Below are 16,878 nucleotides of genomic sequence, written 5' to 3' on the forward strand. Positions count from 1 at the left end.
TAACCCAAGTTACAACCAAAACTTAATTATTTTAAGTCTATAAAAGTTTAGGGACTAAACTGTACTTTAGCCAAATAGGGACTAAACTATACTTTAGCCAACTAAGGACTAAATGGTACTTTAGTCAAATATAAAATCAAATTAATTTCCCACTCTTAATTTACTAATTAGAAAATCAATTAGAAGTCCAAGAGTTATAACTTAGCTAAAAAAAATAGCTTTAGAAACTTTTAGGGACTAATTCGCCAATTAGCCAATATAGACATTTCAATTAAAATTACCTATAATTACCCGAGTAATTATATTAGTTTAAGTTATAACAATTACGTATACAAATTGTCCAATTAAAATCAATGTTATTATCGAAACAAAAAGAAACTAACTTAAAGGATCAAATTATTTCAAACAAAACAATTTAGTGATTCAAGTGGCTAATAAGCCATCATCTTCCTTAAAACAAAAGGACTCCTCCCCGCCAACTCAGTAACAAAATCAAACACCATAACCATGCTACTGAACTTGATTTTGAAATCTCTAAACCCTTAAAACTTCATAAAATAAACACATCATTCATCAAATTCAATAACCCAACATATCAAAGGCAAAACCGTGGTGATTAATTCAAAGAACTCACAACAAGAACAATTCTGGATTATTCAATCGGGGCATCCATTGTCAATGAAACAAACACAAACCGAAAGCTAAAACGATATACAACTTAACCTACTAAGAGTTTCATAAACAAGAATCAATAAAATCATGGCCTAAGTAAAAGAAAGAAATCGGCAGAAACATGTTTAATGCAAGAGCAGTTTATACACAAACTCAAAACGATAAACTTGCGGCGATTGAAACGGGATTGATTACGTACCGTTTTGCAAAACTGAGATAGGGAAACGTAGGTATACGAGTCAAGAATCTCCGGGATCAAACGGAATCAATATCGATCTAGAAACGTGATAGAACGATCAAAAATACGGAATGCCGTTCAAAACCAAAAACTGAAATTTTGAAAGAAAGCTTACCGAAATTTTCAGTCAACTTCGGAAGGGATTACGGCTAGCGATTTCTCAGCGAAATTGAAAGGGAAAGACGGCTAGGGTTTGTTTGCAGCGTGATCTAGGTTTTTCATTTATAAATCGACTTAAAATAACGAGGGGAAACGAGCCGTAATTGAGTCCGAAAAGGGCTTGGCAAAAGGGTCCTATGGGCGAACTTTGTTCTCGAACGAGAACAACCCTTTCGGGCTTGGTTCTCGTTCGAGAACCACCTGGTCTCGAACGAGATCAGGCCTGCAACAGGATTCCCGTTCGAGAATCCTGTTTCTCGAACGGGAATCAACCTATTTCTTTTTATTTTATTTTTATTTTATTTTTTTTATTAATTAAATATTGAATGGTTGAACCGATAAAAATCAAATCAACCCAACCCAAAATACTCAGACCATGACACCGATTTTACTTCAAAACGATCGGAAAAGTTGCCGGAAAAACGCTAAAAATTTACGGGATATTACAAAAACACCAAACCCAAACACAAAATCAGTTTCCTCCTCTCATTGCCAATCACAACCAAAATCCACCACAAACTCAACCTAACTTTAACCAAAATACCCAACAACGAACTTAATCATTCAGAGCTCACCCATTCATTGGTCTTAATCAAGGAAATACAGAAACCCAAATTAATAACTACCAGTTAGCTACTCGTATTACAAAAATTGAGTTTTCAAAATTTGATGGCACTGATTTAGAGGGCTGGTTGTTCAGATGTGACTGATTTTTTCACATTGATTACACTCCTCCTAACACCAAAGTGAAACTAGCAGCGATCCACACGGACAGTCGAGCTCTACAATGGCATCAATCTTTTCTGGAAAATTGGGATCAGATCGACAAGCCTCCTTAGGAAGAATATGTGGAAGTTTTAAAGGGGCGTTTTGGAGAAAGAATCTATGAAGACTCTATGGCTGACTTGAAGGGATTGGTTCAAACTGGAACTCTACAAGATTACCTTGAAGAATTTGATATATTATCTCATAAGGTAACATTATCAGAGGAATATTCCCTTAGTTGTTTCTTGAGTGGTTTGCGTGATGAAATTTGAATACCTCTACGAATGTTTAGTTCAAAAATATTACCACAAGCATATGGATTAGCTAGAATGAAGGAATCCTACTTACAGCCACCAAGTCCAACAAAAGTTATTATAATAAACCAACCAACTCCTCAACAACTGACATGACTAACTTCAATACTCAGACTACCAACTCTACTAAACCCCCTTTGCTCCCTACCCCTGTCACTACCCAAACAAGCTTTCAACAACCAATGAACAATGAGCAATGCTTCCAAACCTTTTCCAATGAGAACTCGAAGATTATCCGATGCTGAAATCAATCAGAAAAGAGCCAAGAATCTATGCTTTTGGTGTGATGAAAATTCTCACCTGATCACACATGTAAAAAGAAGAAATTGCATATGATTGTAGTACAAGATTTTCCAGAAGAGGGAATGGCGGATGATTCTCACTGGCATGAAGATTATGCAAATGACAATGGTGACACATCCAAGTAGAAGGAACCGTCTGAAAGTTCTTTTTTGATTACCTAGTAGTTGTTTGTCTTTATTATATGCAAGTTTTTCTAATTTACAACAGCTTTCCAAATCTTAACCTTGAGGACAAGGTTGTTCAAAGGGGAATGGATTGATGCATGGAAAATTAGGCCACTAGAGATCATTAGCTAAATTGTTTGATCATATACATATTTGGTGTTGATGAGTTTCTTTTCAATAATGTTTTTAATTCTGTTACAACTTTTTGTCCTTATTGTATCAGCTGGCAATGGTGAGAGAAGAACATTGTGATCCTATAAATTGCAGATCTTATCACCGTAAATGGCTATGCTGAATATGAATAGATATTGATTTCTTTCTTAATCTCTCCTTCTCTGCTATTTTTTTCTATGAATCTCTCTTCTTATCTCCTTAATTCTTCCTCTTATCATTAAAATTGATCAAAGGATCAATTCACCCCCTCAACTTGGCACGAGATATCAAATGAGTCATTTTGTACGATTTTAGATCAAACAAACCCGCAACTTTGCAAAATCGAACAAATCGCACTCTCCTTCAAAGAGTGTAACACACTCTCTGATTTTGAAGAACAAAAAGTTCAAAATAGTATCCAATATGTTTTTCATTTTCTGATTTAATACTTAATGTATTTTAAATTTCAATTTTCCCCTTTTATTTTAAAACTTTAAAAATCAATTTATGTTTTTAAACTAAAATTGAAGGACTTTTTTTTATCCCTTTTTCCACCCTATTCCTCGCTGGAAACTGAGGAGCAGCAACTCCTCGTTTTTCCTGCGAGGAGCAGCATCTCTTCCTTTTTAAATTAAAGTTTTATGATAATTTACAAATTAACTATAAATTAAATTACCTATTAACTACTAAATGTACAATATTATTGAGATGAGGAAGTTTTGAATTGATTTGATCTAAATACATAATAATAAAACTAAGAATTTAAATATGTTTAAGTTTATTAATTAATTATAAAATTAAAATATATATTATAATCACTTATAATAATACTATTGAGAAAGTAGCGAATTTGATCTAAATTAATATAAATTAATTTTACTTGAATAAAAAAAATGAACATTGATTTAAGTTGATGTTTTTTTTTGACAGAATAAGTTTATGTTTATTAATTGATTATAAAATTTAGTATTTATTACAACCACTTATTACAAAATAAACATTGAAAGGATAATTAAAATATGGGACTAATACAATACTGTAAAACAATAATTTCAAAATTTATATTGCTTTATAACAATATATAATATGCATATAAATATATGATTCACAAATCCACACACTTTTTTTAAGACAAATTTAAACATCTAAATTTTATAATATATAAATCGACGAGTCACGTTATTAGTCACGTGCGTAAAGCTGTCCCATAAAAAGTGTCTTTGTTAATGTATTCTGCATTTAATTAATAAAATATACATGATTAAGCTAGTTAAGGACTTTGAAGAATAGTATTTAATTAATAAAAGTATACATAATTAAGCTAGTGAAACTCTAAAGCTACCGCTAGACTAACTAAAGAGTTAATTACACAGAATACGGTGATAAGCATTTTTAATTTTAAAAATCTAGTGCGAGGTTATATTCTTGACAACTACAATGTGAGCTTTTTCTTTTTCATTTTTAACCTTTTCCCTTTACAAAAAAGGGAGTATTGATCAGTTAGGGTTTCCTAACTAAAGATAGGATCTGTTCTTCATTTCATTAAATACATTTTGCCTCCATATCAACAAACCATCCGTTCCAATTTCTTTCTCCTTTCCGATCTCCACCATTCTTAACAGTTTGCCGCCGCTACCATCACCATCGACGAACTAGACAAACAACGGCTTCTTTGAGGTTAACAAACGGCGAACTGCTCCGATGAACAAAGATCCACCATTGTTGATCCGCTGAATGAAGTACCACCATTGATGTTGTTGTTTCTGGACAAGATGACGAACGACGACTCTGCTGCAAATTTCCTTGCCTTGTTGCTGTTTAATTCTTTACCTGTTTGCTGATTCAATTTCAATTGGATCTTTGTTATTTCAATGGTGTTCAATCATATTTTATTTTCTGTTTATTTGGTAGTGTTTTCTTGAGCTTTAATGAGATAGATATGAGTGTTTTTTTATTGTATGGCATCAGACCTGTTATTTTTTCACTTTTGTATTTGTAAAGTTTTGCATGTTGGTTAACCGGTGATTAACTTTGGGTAAACCGTTGGCTGTCCTACAATGATACTCTTGATAATCTAATGTAATTTTTTTCACTTGTATATCTGTAATGGTTTGTTGGTTAACCAGTAGTTTACTAATGGTACACCAATAATTTTATCTTTAGTACACTGTTAGTAAATTTTGGGTTAACCGTTGGTAAACTTGTAATAGATCTTACTTTGAATATATCGTTAATAAATCGTTTATAAACCGTTGGCAAATTTGAATTGTGTATTTTAAACAAACTATATATTTTAAAAAAAATTATAATTTTATTTTTCGAATACCGTTGGTGAACCATGAATAAACCGCTAATAACTTTATAGTTATTTAATTTTTAATATATCATTAATAATTTTTCTTTAATAAATTTAAATTATGCATGTAAAACATAACGTGGAAATTACCCAAGATCAGACCTTGAACATGGTTAGGGTTAGGGTTTTTGTCGTGGTTTTGAGAGGAAACCATTGTGTTTTTTTAGTTGCATATTTGTTTACTTTAATATATATATATCTATTAGGTCTTTTAATTATAGGTGTGGTAAGTTTAATTTCAAAAAATTAAATAGACTCCTTAATAATACGTATGTAGTTTCTAACTAATATCTGCTAAAATAATACTCCCTCCGTTCCAATAGAGTTGTCCACTTTGAGAATTTTTTTTGTCCCAAAACACTTGTCCACTTTCAAAGAATAACTAACTTTACACTTAATTTTTCTATATTACCCCTATTTAAAGGCCACTAATAAAAGAAAATTATATGTGGACCCTACATTAAATAGGGGTATGACAAGAAAAGTAAGGAAAAGTTTACAAAAACTATAAACAATGATTGCTTTTCTTAAACTGTGTGATAAAGGCAAAGTGGACAACTCTATTGGGACGGAGGGAGTATTTGTTTTTATATCTTCATCATCTCGGGTCTAATTTACATATTTAATAAAAAAAAAATACGTATGTGCTTTGTTTTAACTCTGTATAAAAATACATTTTTTCTATTTGTTTTAAACGTACTCTTAAAAGAAATTCAATGATCTATTAAAAATGTAATTTTATAAAAATAAAAAGTAAAAAAATGAACGTATTTTTATGAAAAAATAAAACAAGCTTTTTTTTATAAATCTTTTAAGAAAATAGATATTTTTATAAGTAGTCCAAAATAGTCGCCTAAGAGCTCATCTCGTCTAAAGCCAGCCTTATAAATAAGAAAGTTATTCCTAATATGAATATAATTTTGAATAGGAGAAAAACTCCTAATAGGAATATGATTCCTAACTAGGAGTGTGGTCGTCCTAAAAAAATAGGATTAATTCCATAAAAGTCACGACCTTTACACGAATTTTTATTTTAATCACGACTTTTAAAAGTTGCCATATAAAACCACGACCTTTCATTTTTTTTCAAATCTATCACCAAATCAATTTTTGATGTATTTTTGATGACGTGGCCGCCATAATCCGGCATATTTGAAAAAAAATGAAAGATAAAATTCACCGGAAAAATAGTCGGTGATAGATTTGAAAAAAATGAAAGGTCATGGTTTTATATGGCAATTTTTAAAAGTCGTGATTAAAATGAAAATTCGTGTAAAGGTCATGACTTTTTATAAAATTAACCCATAAAAATATGATTCTAAATAAGAGTATATTTCTTTGTCGTCTTTTAGAAAGTCCAAGTCTTTTAGACGAGTTTAAAACCTCATAGAATGTAGATATTATATTTGGATTAAGATTCCAAATTTTTGGATAAAATCTCGTACTGATATTTCAAAATATCTACGTTTAACGAGTTCTTCGGGACTCGGTCTACTTACTGAGCAAACCCATAAGGACTCGGCTCTTAATGGGCGAGTCATATGGGACTCGGTCCTTTTTATTGCAATTATCGAGAAATCCATCCGTGGGTGGATCTCTTATCTTGACTTATTAATATTTGGCGAGCTCTAAAAGTCCACTTCAATAAAAAAATCCTATATGATTCGGCTTACTATATTATTATGTGAAATTATTATTTCTGAATTTTAAAACAAAGGCCTAATCACTCAAAAGTCCTCTACCTTTAAACGTTTTTTCAATTGCACTCTGACATTGGAAAACTCTCTCAAAACCCTCTCACCTTTAAATTCCATTCCAATTGCACCCTGACATAGGAAAATCCTCTCAAAATCCCCTCACCTTTAGATTTTTTTTCAATTGTACCCTAAATTGAAATTTTTTATAGTTTTAATTTTAAAAAGTTATTGGATATAATTTTAGGAAGAATGATTTTTTACATTATTAATAATATTAGTGTTTAATTAGAATATACATTAAAAAGGAAAGATTACTTAAAAAAATTCATGTGAAAATAGGTCAATTTAATACTTTGGGGTACAATTAAAAAAGAATGTAAAGGTGGGGGGTTCTTAGAGAATTTTCCTACGTCAGGGTGCAATTGAAAAAAAAATTAAAAGTGAGGGGTTTTTGAATGATTAAACCTAATACAAATAAAAAAAATCATCTATTTCTATTTTCATTCTTTTCAGTGAAGTGACATAATTTATATAGTCATTAAGTACTATTTACAGGTAAAGAAAACGTAATGCCACCAATTTATAGAGAATGAAGAGAAACTCTAGTATACAGTTAAGATTTGGTTTGAACCAACAAAACACCATTAACTTTCTTTAACCATTGTACCTAACTCTAAACTATATTGATTCTCAAAAAAAAAAATCTAAACTATATTTGCTTACATTTTCATAAATTTTCTTCTAATTTTCCACTCATTCATACCCTATTTTGTTTCTCCACTTTGACCATAACTTATTTGTGTATATTTCTATTAGTTTTTAAGGGAAACTAGTTTTGACTTTCAGTTAGAATCCAAATAGCAGCTATGAGATTTATCATTTATTTGTTGTGTTTACATCAAAATTATAATGATATATAATTTTTTAAGAAATGTTTCAAAAATAAAATAAATTGAATAAAATAAATAATTTCCTTTTTTTATATAATATGACATTTGGCATGGTTCAAGAGTACAATCTACCAAACACTTCAATCTGATCATCAGTTACACTATCAATCTCAGTAGGAGTGTCATAATAGATCATGACATGATAACACGATTCGTCTAACATGTAAATTTGGCGAATCTGTATTGAGGCTTAGTGGATTCGTGTTATAAACGTGTCAACCCGTTTATAACACGAAATAAATGAATCGTGTCACGGGTTGACTCGCGAACCCATCTAACCCGCATAACCCGTTTATAAATTATATTATTTATAATATATAGAAATAAAATAGTTATAATTTCATAAAATAAAATATTAAATTAATTAAAAATAATTATATTATTTTATTAATGAAATTTTTGATATTAAATTTTTATAATTAATGTATCACTTGTTAAATTTGAGGTTAAAATTATATTTGTATGGTTTAAATATTTTTAAATGTTAAGTGTGTCATGTTAGTCGTGTAGTGTTAGTTGTGTAATTATGTTAATCGTGTTACTTGTTTATCTTAACGTGTTCATAGTGTCGTGTCGTGTCACACGTTTAATATCTGTGGCGTGTTAGTGTTGATGATTATGACACGATTAGTTAAATGGGTCGTGTTCGTGTTAACCCTAATCGTGTCAACAGAGTGGGTTGACACGACACGTTTGCAACCCGCCAACCTATTTTGACACCTCTTAATCTCAATCCTTAACATTAAGTGATAATTAAGATCACTCGCATTATTTCTCCTGTTAAATGAAATTAAGTTACCACACAATTTCAATTTTACAATCTTAAATTGAAATCATATTTATAACACCATTTTTATTGAAAAAAAAATCTTATATTTATTTGGCTCTCATTGAAGTCCAAATTCTAAATTCATTATTGACACCACACTCAATTTTAATAACAATTTACAGCTGTTAAAACATGGAATAATGGAGTTGAAAACTATAAATAGATTTCAATAAATAGAATTTATGTTTGTTGATACATTACTAAATGTATCCTAATTTTCTTTTTATAGGAAAACCCTGAAAAATGTCACTTGGGTTTTAGATGGAGCCATCTCAGAGACAACTGAACAACCAACCCACCATTTTCTCTCTTATATAACACCCTCATATTTCTCCCTTCTCCCACAAGATTAGAGCACAACATAAATCAAATTCACCATGGAAAAATACCTTAATCCTATGTTATGTCTCACAATTTTAATGTCCATGATTATGTACACATGTGGTCAGACATGTTCAAGCTATAAATTCTCTAGCAACCAACTATTCAGTGCATGTAATGATCTGCCATTCTTGAATGCATATCTGCATTGGAATTATAACTCGTCGTCGCGACAGCTTCAGATTGCATACAGGCATGCAGGAGTATTAAACCCTAATAGATGGGTTGCTTGGGCTATAAATCCGACTTCAACGGGAATGCTTGGCTCGCAAGCAATCGTTGCGTACCAACAATCTGATGGAGGAATGAGAGTCTATACTTCTCCTGTTTCTTCCTACCGGACGTCTCTATCACAAGGGAAACTTAGCTTTGGTGTTTCTGATCTGTCAGCCACATTTTCTGGTAATGAAATTACCATATTCGGTACGTTGGATCTCTCAAGCATTGGTTCAACTACTATTAATCAGGTTTGGCAAGAGGGTCCTGTTTCTAGTGACTCTCCTCAGATTCATCCCACTTCCGGCCCTAATGTTCAATCCATGGGAACTGTTAATCTTCTTTCGGGTACGGTTGCTTCAACTGGTGGAAATGGCAGAACCAATAAAAGAAATGTAAGTATTCGAAAATTTTGATTTTGTTTTAGGCCTAATTGCTATGATGAGTTGAAACTATATTCGGTCAGCGTTTCTGTCATGTCAATTGGCGCCTCATATAATTATATTTTCGTAGATTATGCCGTCACCAATTGCTACATAAACGTTATTTTTGTAGTTCCACCTCTGGTTGTGCATATGAATTCTGATGAATAAAAATGTCAGGTTCATGGAGTGCTAAACGCGATCAGCTGGGGAATACTGATGCCGGTGGGTGCTTTGGTGGCAAGGTACTTGAAGGTGTTCAAATCTGCACACCCAGCATGGTTTTACATACATGTTGGTTGCCAATTCATAGCCTACACTGTTGGTGTAGCTGGATGGGGTACCGGACTCAAACTTGGCAGCGAGTCTTCTAGTGTTCAATATAATCCTCATCGAACCATCGGAATCATTCTTTTCATCCTTGGAACCCTTCAGGTATTCGCGTTGCTTCTAAGGCCAAAACCGGAACACAAATACAGATTCTACTGGAAGATCTACCACCACACAGTCGGATACGTAGTAATTTTACTGAGCATCATAAACATATTCAAAGGATTCAACATATTGAACCCTGCAAAGACGTGGAAAAATGCGTACATCGGAATCATTGTAGTTTTGGCCATAATTGCTGTGTGGTTGGAAGGTTATACTTGGTATATAGTCATCAAGAGGAGAAGATCAGAGAATGATGCAAAGATGCAGCATGGCCAACACCAAAGGGTGTAATTTCAGATTTATGTTGTTCAATATTTAGGATTATTACTCAACTTAGGCCGAAATTATTGTCTTCTCTTAACTCTAAAAATTCACTGTTTTTCTCTAATTTTTAGGTATTACATTTAACTTAAATCTCCTTGTATCAAAGGCAAAACAATGAAATTTTAAAATTCATGAAGAAAATATTAATTTTGATCTAATTTCAGGAGAGCAATGGTAAAAAGGGAGAGTAGGGTTAGAAGTGATTTGAGACCTTATGCATCTGTTTCTTTATACCTATTTATACACAACGGTTGTTCATTCTTTTTTGATTGTTCATCCGGTGGAATTAACACTGCATTTGATTCCAATCAAACCAAAATTGAATTTATAGTTCCAAGGTTACGAGCATTCAATTCCAATCAAACCAAATTGAATTTATAGCTCCAAGCTTCCGACGTACACCTGGGAGTCCTTCCGAAGGTACTATTGCCAAAAATAGGAATACCTATTAGTATATCCATTTTTCGAGCAATCACAAATGACTGAGAAAAAACTTCGATAAACTTGCATTTTAATGCAATTATTTGGTACAATATTTGATTCTACAGATCACATTATCATTGCTTAAAAGCACCAACAAGTTGGGAAGAATGGTTACTGATGTCAGCTATTGCAGCTACGTACCTTCGCTTATTTAAGCTGTTTCAACCAACAACAACAATTTAATTCTTACACAGCAACTAATCTGTAAATTTCATGAAAAGTGATGGTTGCTTCGTCATTCTATTTGCTGCAAAATCTCGACAAATGCATCCTTCAAGAGAGGGTTTGAAACTGCAACTCTCTGGGAGGTGATGTCAAAATCTTTACCAGACCTGATGTGAAACAACCACCAAGAAAACGTCAATTGAAATATTTTATTCTCAACAAAATGTAAGCGTGTTTGCGCTCTTACTGTCATGACAATGCCATGACAGATGTGGATATTCAAGCCTGCAAGTTGTTTACCATACAGCATCGACAAATTTCATACTCAACAAACAAATCAAATTTGCGACTGTTATTAGACAATGACTGATAGAAATCGACTTTTAATTGCAGTGCAATTTGGCACTGCAGAATTGGGAACAAACTACTTGCATCACCCTGGTTAGTTGTGAACTATGTTGCATCGATATGAAAAAGTTGGAACAGAAAACAACAAAATGATAATTTTTACAAGACTAACATCATATATGTAAACTTTTAGGGGTTTAAGAAGCGTTTTGAAAAGAACATTGAAACATAAGAATCGAGAAGTTTCCATCCAACATAGATTATGAAAGAAAGTATAACTACAGGATTTGATTAGCAAGTCTATCACTTACGGGTCAAAAACAAGTCCGCCGGCTTCTTTTACAATTAACACGCCAGCTGCTACATCCCTGAGCACGAGAAATGTCATAAGTTTTCTATAGCACTTAATTTGTTATAAATAAAGAGAAGTTTATACCATGGACCCCCAAACCCAGTTTCATAGAATAAATCAAGTCTTCCACATGCCACTCCACAAAGATTTAATGCACAGGAGCCACTCATCCTAAGGGATCGCACCTGATAGTAAGAAGATCTGATGAGCAACTTGTGGAACCAATGCATGTATCAAAGCCTGGCAGCATTACATAGCAAGTTCTAGTCTCACCTTGAAAAGCATGCTATTGATTCTATTTGTCGTGGCATCCACGGTAGCCTTATCACGCTTTGTTCCAACCTGCTCTTAGCAGGAATCAATTTGATTAGTTGTTACCATGGTTTCATATTAAGCGCAAATTTGCAGCATTTCAAATATTGTACATGATGAAATATTACAGTATACAGAACAAAACCCCGAATGTAGCCAATTTCTGAACTTCTTCGATGCTTAAAACTTTTTGAAGCATCAATTATGATTATTATCTCTATTTTAGTTAGTCCAGGAAATACTCGACATACTTCAGGCACATTTAAGTGGTTAAACTCGAAATAAAATTTAAGTGTTAAATTCTACTTTGAGTATAAAAAAATTATACTACACCATTGTTGGAATATGAATAGAGACAAAACTTCATTATTCTACAGAAAAACAACGAAACCAACCTCTCTTTTCCAGACTAGTTCAATATTTTATATCATCAATGACAGCTTGTTATGGTACCATGTTTTCAAAATTAATACTCTTTATAATTGGAAATCAATAGGCCTAGGAATGACGGGGTTGTCTGCTAACTCGTTCATTGAAATGAATAAATTTATCATAAATTTGACACTAATATATCAATATCAACACATGAATATAAGTACATAGACAATGAATCTGCAGCATTAGTGTCGTACTGTTTCTTATAAAAATTATCTCCCCATGTCTGTAAGCAATGGTTCTTGTTTCGTGACTTATGCTACTTAGATACTTTAGGAAACATGGAAGGACACAACTAAAGCACCTTTTATAAAGTAGTAGCAGATAAACAAAATGACTAAAAGTTAAAATACATTGAACTCACAGATCTTCACTTTTCATTTATAAAAGGCAATTCAGCATTATTGCTCAACTTATCATATAAATAAGGAGCAAATAACTAAAAAAAAAAAATTAAGCAGGTGAAAGGTGTTGACATATGTAAGACAACTGCCGACTCTTGGTATTTAGAATGTTATCAAAGTAACTAATGAAGCCAAACTGCACTGGGCATTTAAGATACAGTAGTGTATAAAATGATCTAAGACTTCACATGACATACTATACCATATCATGAAAAATGGATATCAAACATCCTGGGTCACTGAACTTACTGGTACTGAGCTTCATTTTGTTAGAAGAAGGTAGTTCCTCTTTGCATTTTGTTACAATGGGAGGTCACCATATAAAACCCACCGTTTTCACACTAAAACGCAGCGTTTTTACTTACATGGCAAGGCGGAATGACAAAAAAGGGTAAAACTCAGTATCCTTTTTTAAACAACGGGTATAACTTAATTTTGTAATTCACAATAGTTCAGTATCATTTTTGTAACAAAATTTAACTAAACCGGCAAAAGTGACCTCCCGTTGTAACAAAAGGTATAACTGATGTAACAAAATGGAATTCAGTACCCTTTCTGTAACAACAAGTTCAAGGTGTTTAATATCCCATGAAATATAGAGTACATATCAGGATTATTCATGTACCTCTTTTGGTAGCTTCAAATTTGGGGATAGACATAGGAAGAACCTAGGTTCTGGGAAAAAAATTATACATTGGTAAAGGACAATGAGGGGAAAAAAGGGGGAGTAATGATTTAGGAAGTGAAAAATGCTTTCTATCATGTTGGTTGGATAGAAGGAGAAAAGGGCATGAATATGAGGATTTAAGATATTAAAAAGCAAGACAAATGTTTTTCCTATTAAATGTTACCCTTGAAAACTATTTAATACACGTAATTGAACATATATAACTCCTCGTTAAGTTTCCAACAGTCGAGGTGAAAAGATTGTGGGCTCGTGTTCTGTTTTCTACCTTTTTTCCCCTCACCTCACTTACCCTTCCTTACCCAACAAGGGCATAGAAGAATAATCTTCATGTATCTTTCACCTCACCCCTTTTAGTCTCCATTTCCCCTGCTCCTCTTCGCACCCATTTCGGATTTATACACAATATTCAAGACACTTACCTTTTAGTCATACAATTATTAATTGATATGTTTTACCATGTTACATTTGACTATTGTTTTAGCAATTTCTCTCAGAAAAACAGTAAACACAGAAGGAGCTCTTGACTACTAACATTGAACAACAAACCTTCAACACAATCAGTTGAACATCAACTCTGTCAAATTTAATTCTAGTGTTTTATGTGCCGTAACAAAACCAAAGTCACCTCAACAGAATATGCATATAAAGTAAGAATGAAGAACAAACCTCTGTTGCAAGAAGAGCACTCACAAGCTCTGATTTAGATGATACTGTAAATTTGAGAAGAAAAATGAAATTAATTAAACATTGAGTAAACTAGTTAATCAAACTTGAAGAATGACTATATCAACTTAATTACCTTTTATGGGCTTTCCATTAAAAAATGCACCTTTTCCTTGGATGCCCGTGAACAACTACATCACATAAGTTCAAAATGTTAACTTTTTCTGCAAGAAGCCAACTTTTCTTCGCAATTCTAAACTCGAATAATTTGATGTGTCAATGGGTTAATTAACTTATGACCATGTCCAACGCATGGATAAGAATTAGTACAAAAACATTCCCAAATTTTAGCCTTGGCTGGCAGTGGTAAAACAGCTCCTTTGCAAAATGTACGTAATCCTTGTTTCCATAGTTGTACGCTAAATGGAGATCTACCGGGGAATACAAATTAACTGGAAACTTCTACTTGTTTTACAAAATCTCAGTTTCAGTAGCTGGTTTGGCTGTTTATGGTAGAACGAAACAAAAACTTGTATCCATATCTTAAACAAAAGGAAAGAATAAGAACTCTTACCTCGTCCATTATTGGGTTGTAAACAACACCTACAGTCGGAACTTTCCCAATGGTAAGGCCAATAGATACGCACACAAAGGGGAACCTAAAACCACATGTTTTGATACATCAGCAATAAAAATGATGTTTCAAATAGACTTAAAAAAACCACCTTTAGCAAACAGCAGAAAATGCCAATTACCCATGGACAAAGTTGGTTGTTCCATCAAGAGGATCAACTATCCATGTAGGTTCATCTGTCAGCTCTGTAATACCGCAGGCAGCAGTAGTTTCTTCCCCTATGAACTAAAATTAAAACCAGTGAAAATAAGAGGTTAACAAGAGCATTTTGGAGAGACAACATGCTCCAACTTAGGTACCAATCCTGAACTTCATAGGCCACAGGAACGTAAAGGAAACATTAAGAGCGAACCTTATGTGTGGGAAAATGTTGTTTGAGATGATTAAAGATGAGATCTTCACAAGATTTATCAGTTTCCGTCACTAAATCCACCTGTAAATCCAAAAACAGAAGAAATGTCATGGCGCAGTAATAACGTCCTCATGTAATCTCATTAACTACGCTTATGCTAATCGTTCTTCTTCTCTCCCCCACCACGCCATTCGAAACAACAACATTCTGTCTAATGCTATACAATTGACATAAATAATGAGATGGAATATACCCAAATCACAAAAGCAGTCTGTCAAGCAATCAACAACACTAATCAAGCACATAATTGCAGTGACTTAATGAAAATTGCGGTTGCAAATAGCTATTTACCTGGCCCTTGTGCTCCACATGCTTGGTCAGGTAAAATCCCTTACTGATAATCTGAACCCACAAAAAAGATTTACAATTTAGAACGAAAACAAAAACGAAAACGAAATGAGAAAAACAAAAAATAGAATAACCTGGCCAGCTCTCTTGGCTGCATCAACAGCAGTTTGCAGGAATTCAGACAGTGAATCTACAACAAGAGACAAATGCATGCAAATCTAAGAAAAGCCCACATCACAAAACAAAGATTTAATTAAGGGACATACCAGTTTCTGACATATTAATGGCCATGGAGTCTCCTTTTTACTTAGTTGTAGTAGTTCACAGTGTCGAACTGGACTCTGTGTTTCTCTTATATATACTACTGTTCGCTATAAATTTTAACTATTTTTTAAGTCCTAGTGATAAAATAATATTCCTCCCACTAAATTTTACATGCAATTTTAATGTGTTGGATTAATTTAAAAGAGAATGCAAACCAAAAGCTGAGAGGTATTTTTCCTATTAATACAAATGTTACGTTTGCCAAAAAAATCGTGGTTATGGCACAGAATCGGGTACTCCTACACAAGCATTAAGCATATGCCATTGAATATGCTTATCATCCTCTTTTAATAATGGCCTGATTACTTAAAAACTCCTTACCTTGAACTTTTTTTGCATTTATACTCCGATTTAGGAAATTTTCAATTATACTCATTTCGTGTTTTTAGGTTTCAACTCTACCCCTACTAAGGGTACAATTGGCGATTTAAATAACATAAGGATAAAAGCGTTATAACAACAAATATAAGGGTTATATCATGTTTTTTTTTTATTTAAAAGAATACAAACAAACCCTTCAACTTTAAAAATATTTAAATAAGTCCTAATAATTAATTGTTTTTAAACTATTTATTAAAAAATTAAATTATTTTAAAAAATCCGATTTACCACAATACTTCTCCAATTTAAGAACCCGCCACTAAATTAAAAAATATATATTTTTATTTCCGATTTTGTGCTCTTACTTCCATGGAAGGAAAGAGCATATCTGCTTCTCTTTACGTGGAAGTAGAAGCACATCTGAAGGAGGAGCAGCTCGGGCTCCTCCTTAGAGAAGAAAAATAAAAAATATAAAAAATATAAATGGATTTTTTTTTACGTAAATTTTAATTTTTTTCCGGTTTTTGATTTAAAAAAATTACTAATAATTAATATAAATTAAATAATAATTATTAGTTGAATTTTTTTAAAGAAGAAGGCATTTTTATATAATTAATAACATTAACGTCTGATTAGAATATAGGCTAAAAAAACTATTTTAAACTTTTTTC

At 32.5% G+C, this 16,878-nt stretch overlaps 2 protein-coding genes across 2 annotated transcripts; one reads left to right on the plus strand and one right to left on the minus strand.

Moving 5' to 3' along the window:
• The first annotated feature begins 8,888 nt into the window (after positions 1–8,888).
• LOC126664667 (cytochrome b561 and DOMON domain-containing protein At4g17280) lies at positions 8,889–10,614 on the plus strand. Its single transcript, XM_050357174.2, has 2 exons — positions 8,889–9,592; positions 9,800–10,614. The coding sequence occupies exons 1-2, from the start codon at positions 8,978–8,980 to the stop codon at positions 10,343–10,345; spliced, it is 1,161 nt and encodes a 386-aa protein (XP_050213131.1). The 5' UTR covers positions 8,889–8,977; the 3' UTR covers positions 10,346–10,614.
• Positions 10,615–10,857: 243 nt separating this feature from the next.
• On the minus strand, positions 10,858–16,084 carry LOC126664668 (inositol-phosphate phosphatase). The gene is made up of 12 exons (XM_050357175.2): positions 15,829–16,084; positions 15,697–15,752; positions 15,566–15,616; positions 15,215–15,295; positions 14,984–15,087; positions 14,803–14,887; positions 14,365–14,419; positions 14,232–14,275; positions 12,000–12,068; positions 11,811–11,911; positions 11,686–11,742; positions 10,858–11,193 (listed from the first exon to the last, which is right to left on the minus strand). The coding sequence occupies exons 1-12, from the start codon at positions 15,851–15,853 to the stop codon at positions 11,097–11,099; spliced, it is 825 nt and encodes a 274-aa protein (XP_050213132.1). The 5' UTR covers positions 15,854–16,084; the 3' UTR covers positions 10,858–11,096.
• Positions 16,085–16,878: the final 794 nt, after the last annotated feature.

The sequence above is a fragment of the Mercurialis annua genome, linkage group LG1-X (assembly GCF_937616625.2).
Source record: "Mercurialis annua linkage group LG1-X, ddMerAnnu1.2, whole genome shotgun sequence".
In the NCBI taxonomy this organism is placed as follows: Eukaryota; Viridiplantae; Streptophyta; class Magnoliopsida; order Malpighiales; family Euphorbiaceae; genus Mercurialis; species Mercurialis annua.

What these genes read in the sequence shown, in the direction of transcription:
- LOC126664667 (XM_050357174.2), top strand. Translation starts at nt 8,978, where the DNA reads ATGGAAAAATACCTTAATCCTATGTTATGTCTCACAATTTTAATGTCC. An exon ending in GCAGAACCAATAAAAGAAAT is followed by an intron (nt 9,593 to 9,799) that starts GTAAGTATTCGA and finishes TAAAAATGTCAG; the next exon opens with GTTCATGGAGTGCTAAACGC.
- LOC126664668 (XM_050357175.2), bottom strand. Translation starts at nt 15,853, where the DNA reads ATGGCCATTAATATGTCAGAAACTG. An exon ending in ACAACCCAATAATGGACGAG is followed by an intron (nt 14,420 to 14,802) that starts GTAAGAGTTCTT and finishes TATGTGATGTAG; the next exon opens with TTGTTCACGGGCATCCAAGG. An exon ending in TCAATAGCATGCTTTTCAAG is followed by an intron (nt 11,912 to 11,999) that starts GTGAGACTAGAA and finishes TCTTACTATCAG; the next exon opens with GTGCGATCCCTTAGGATGAG.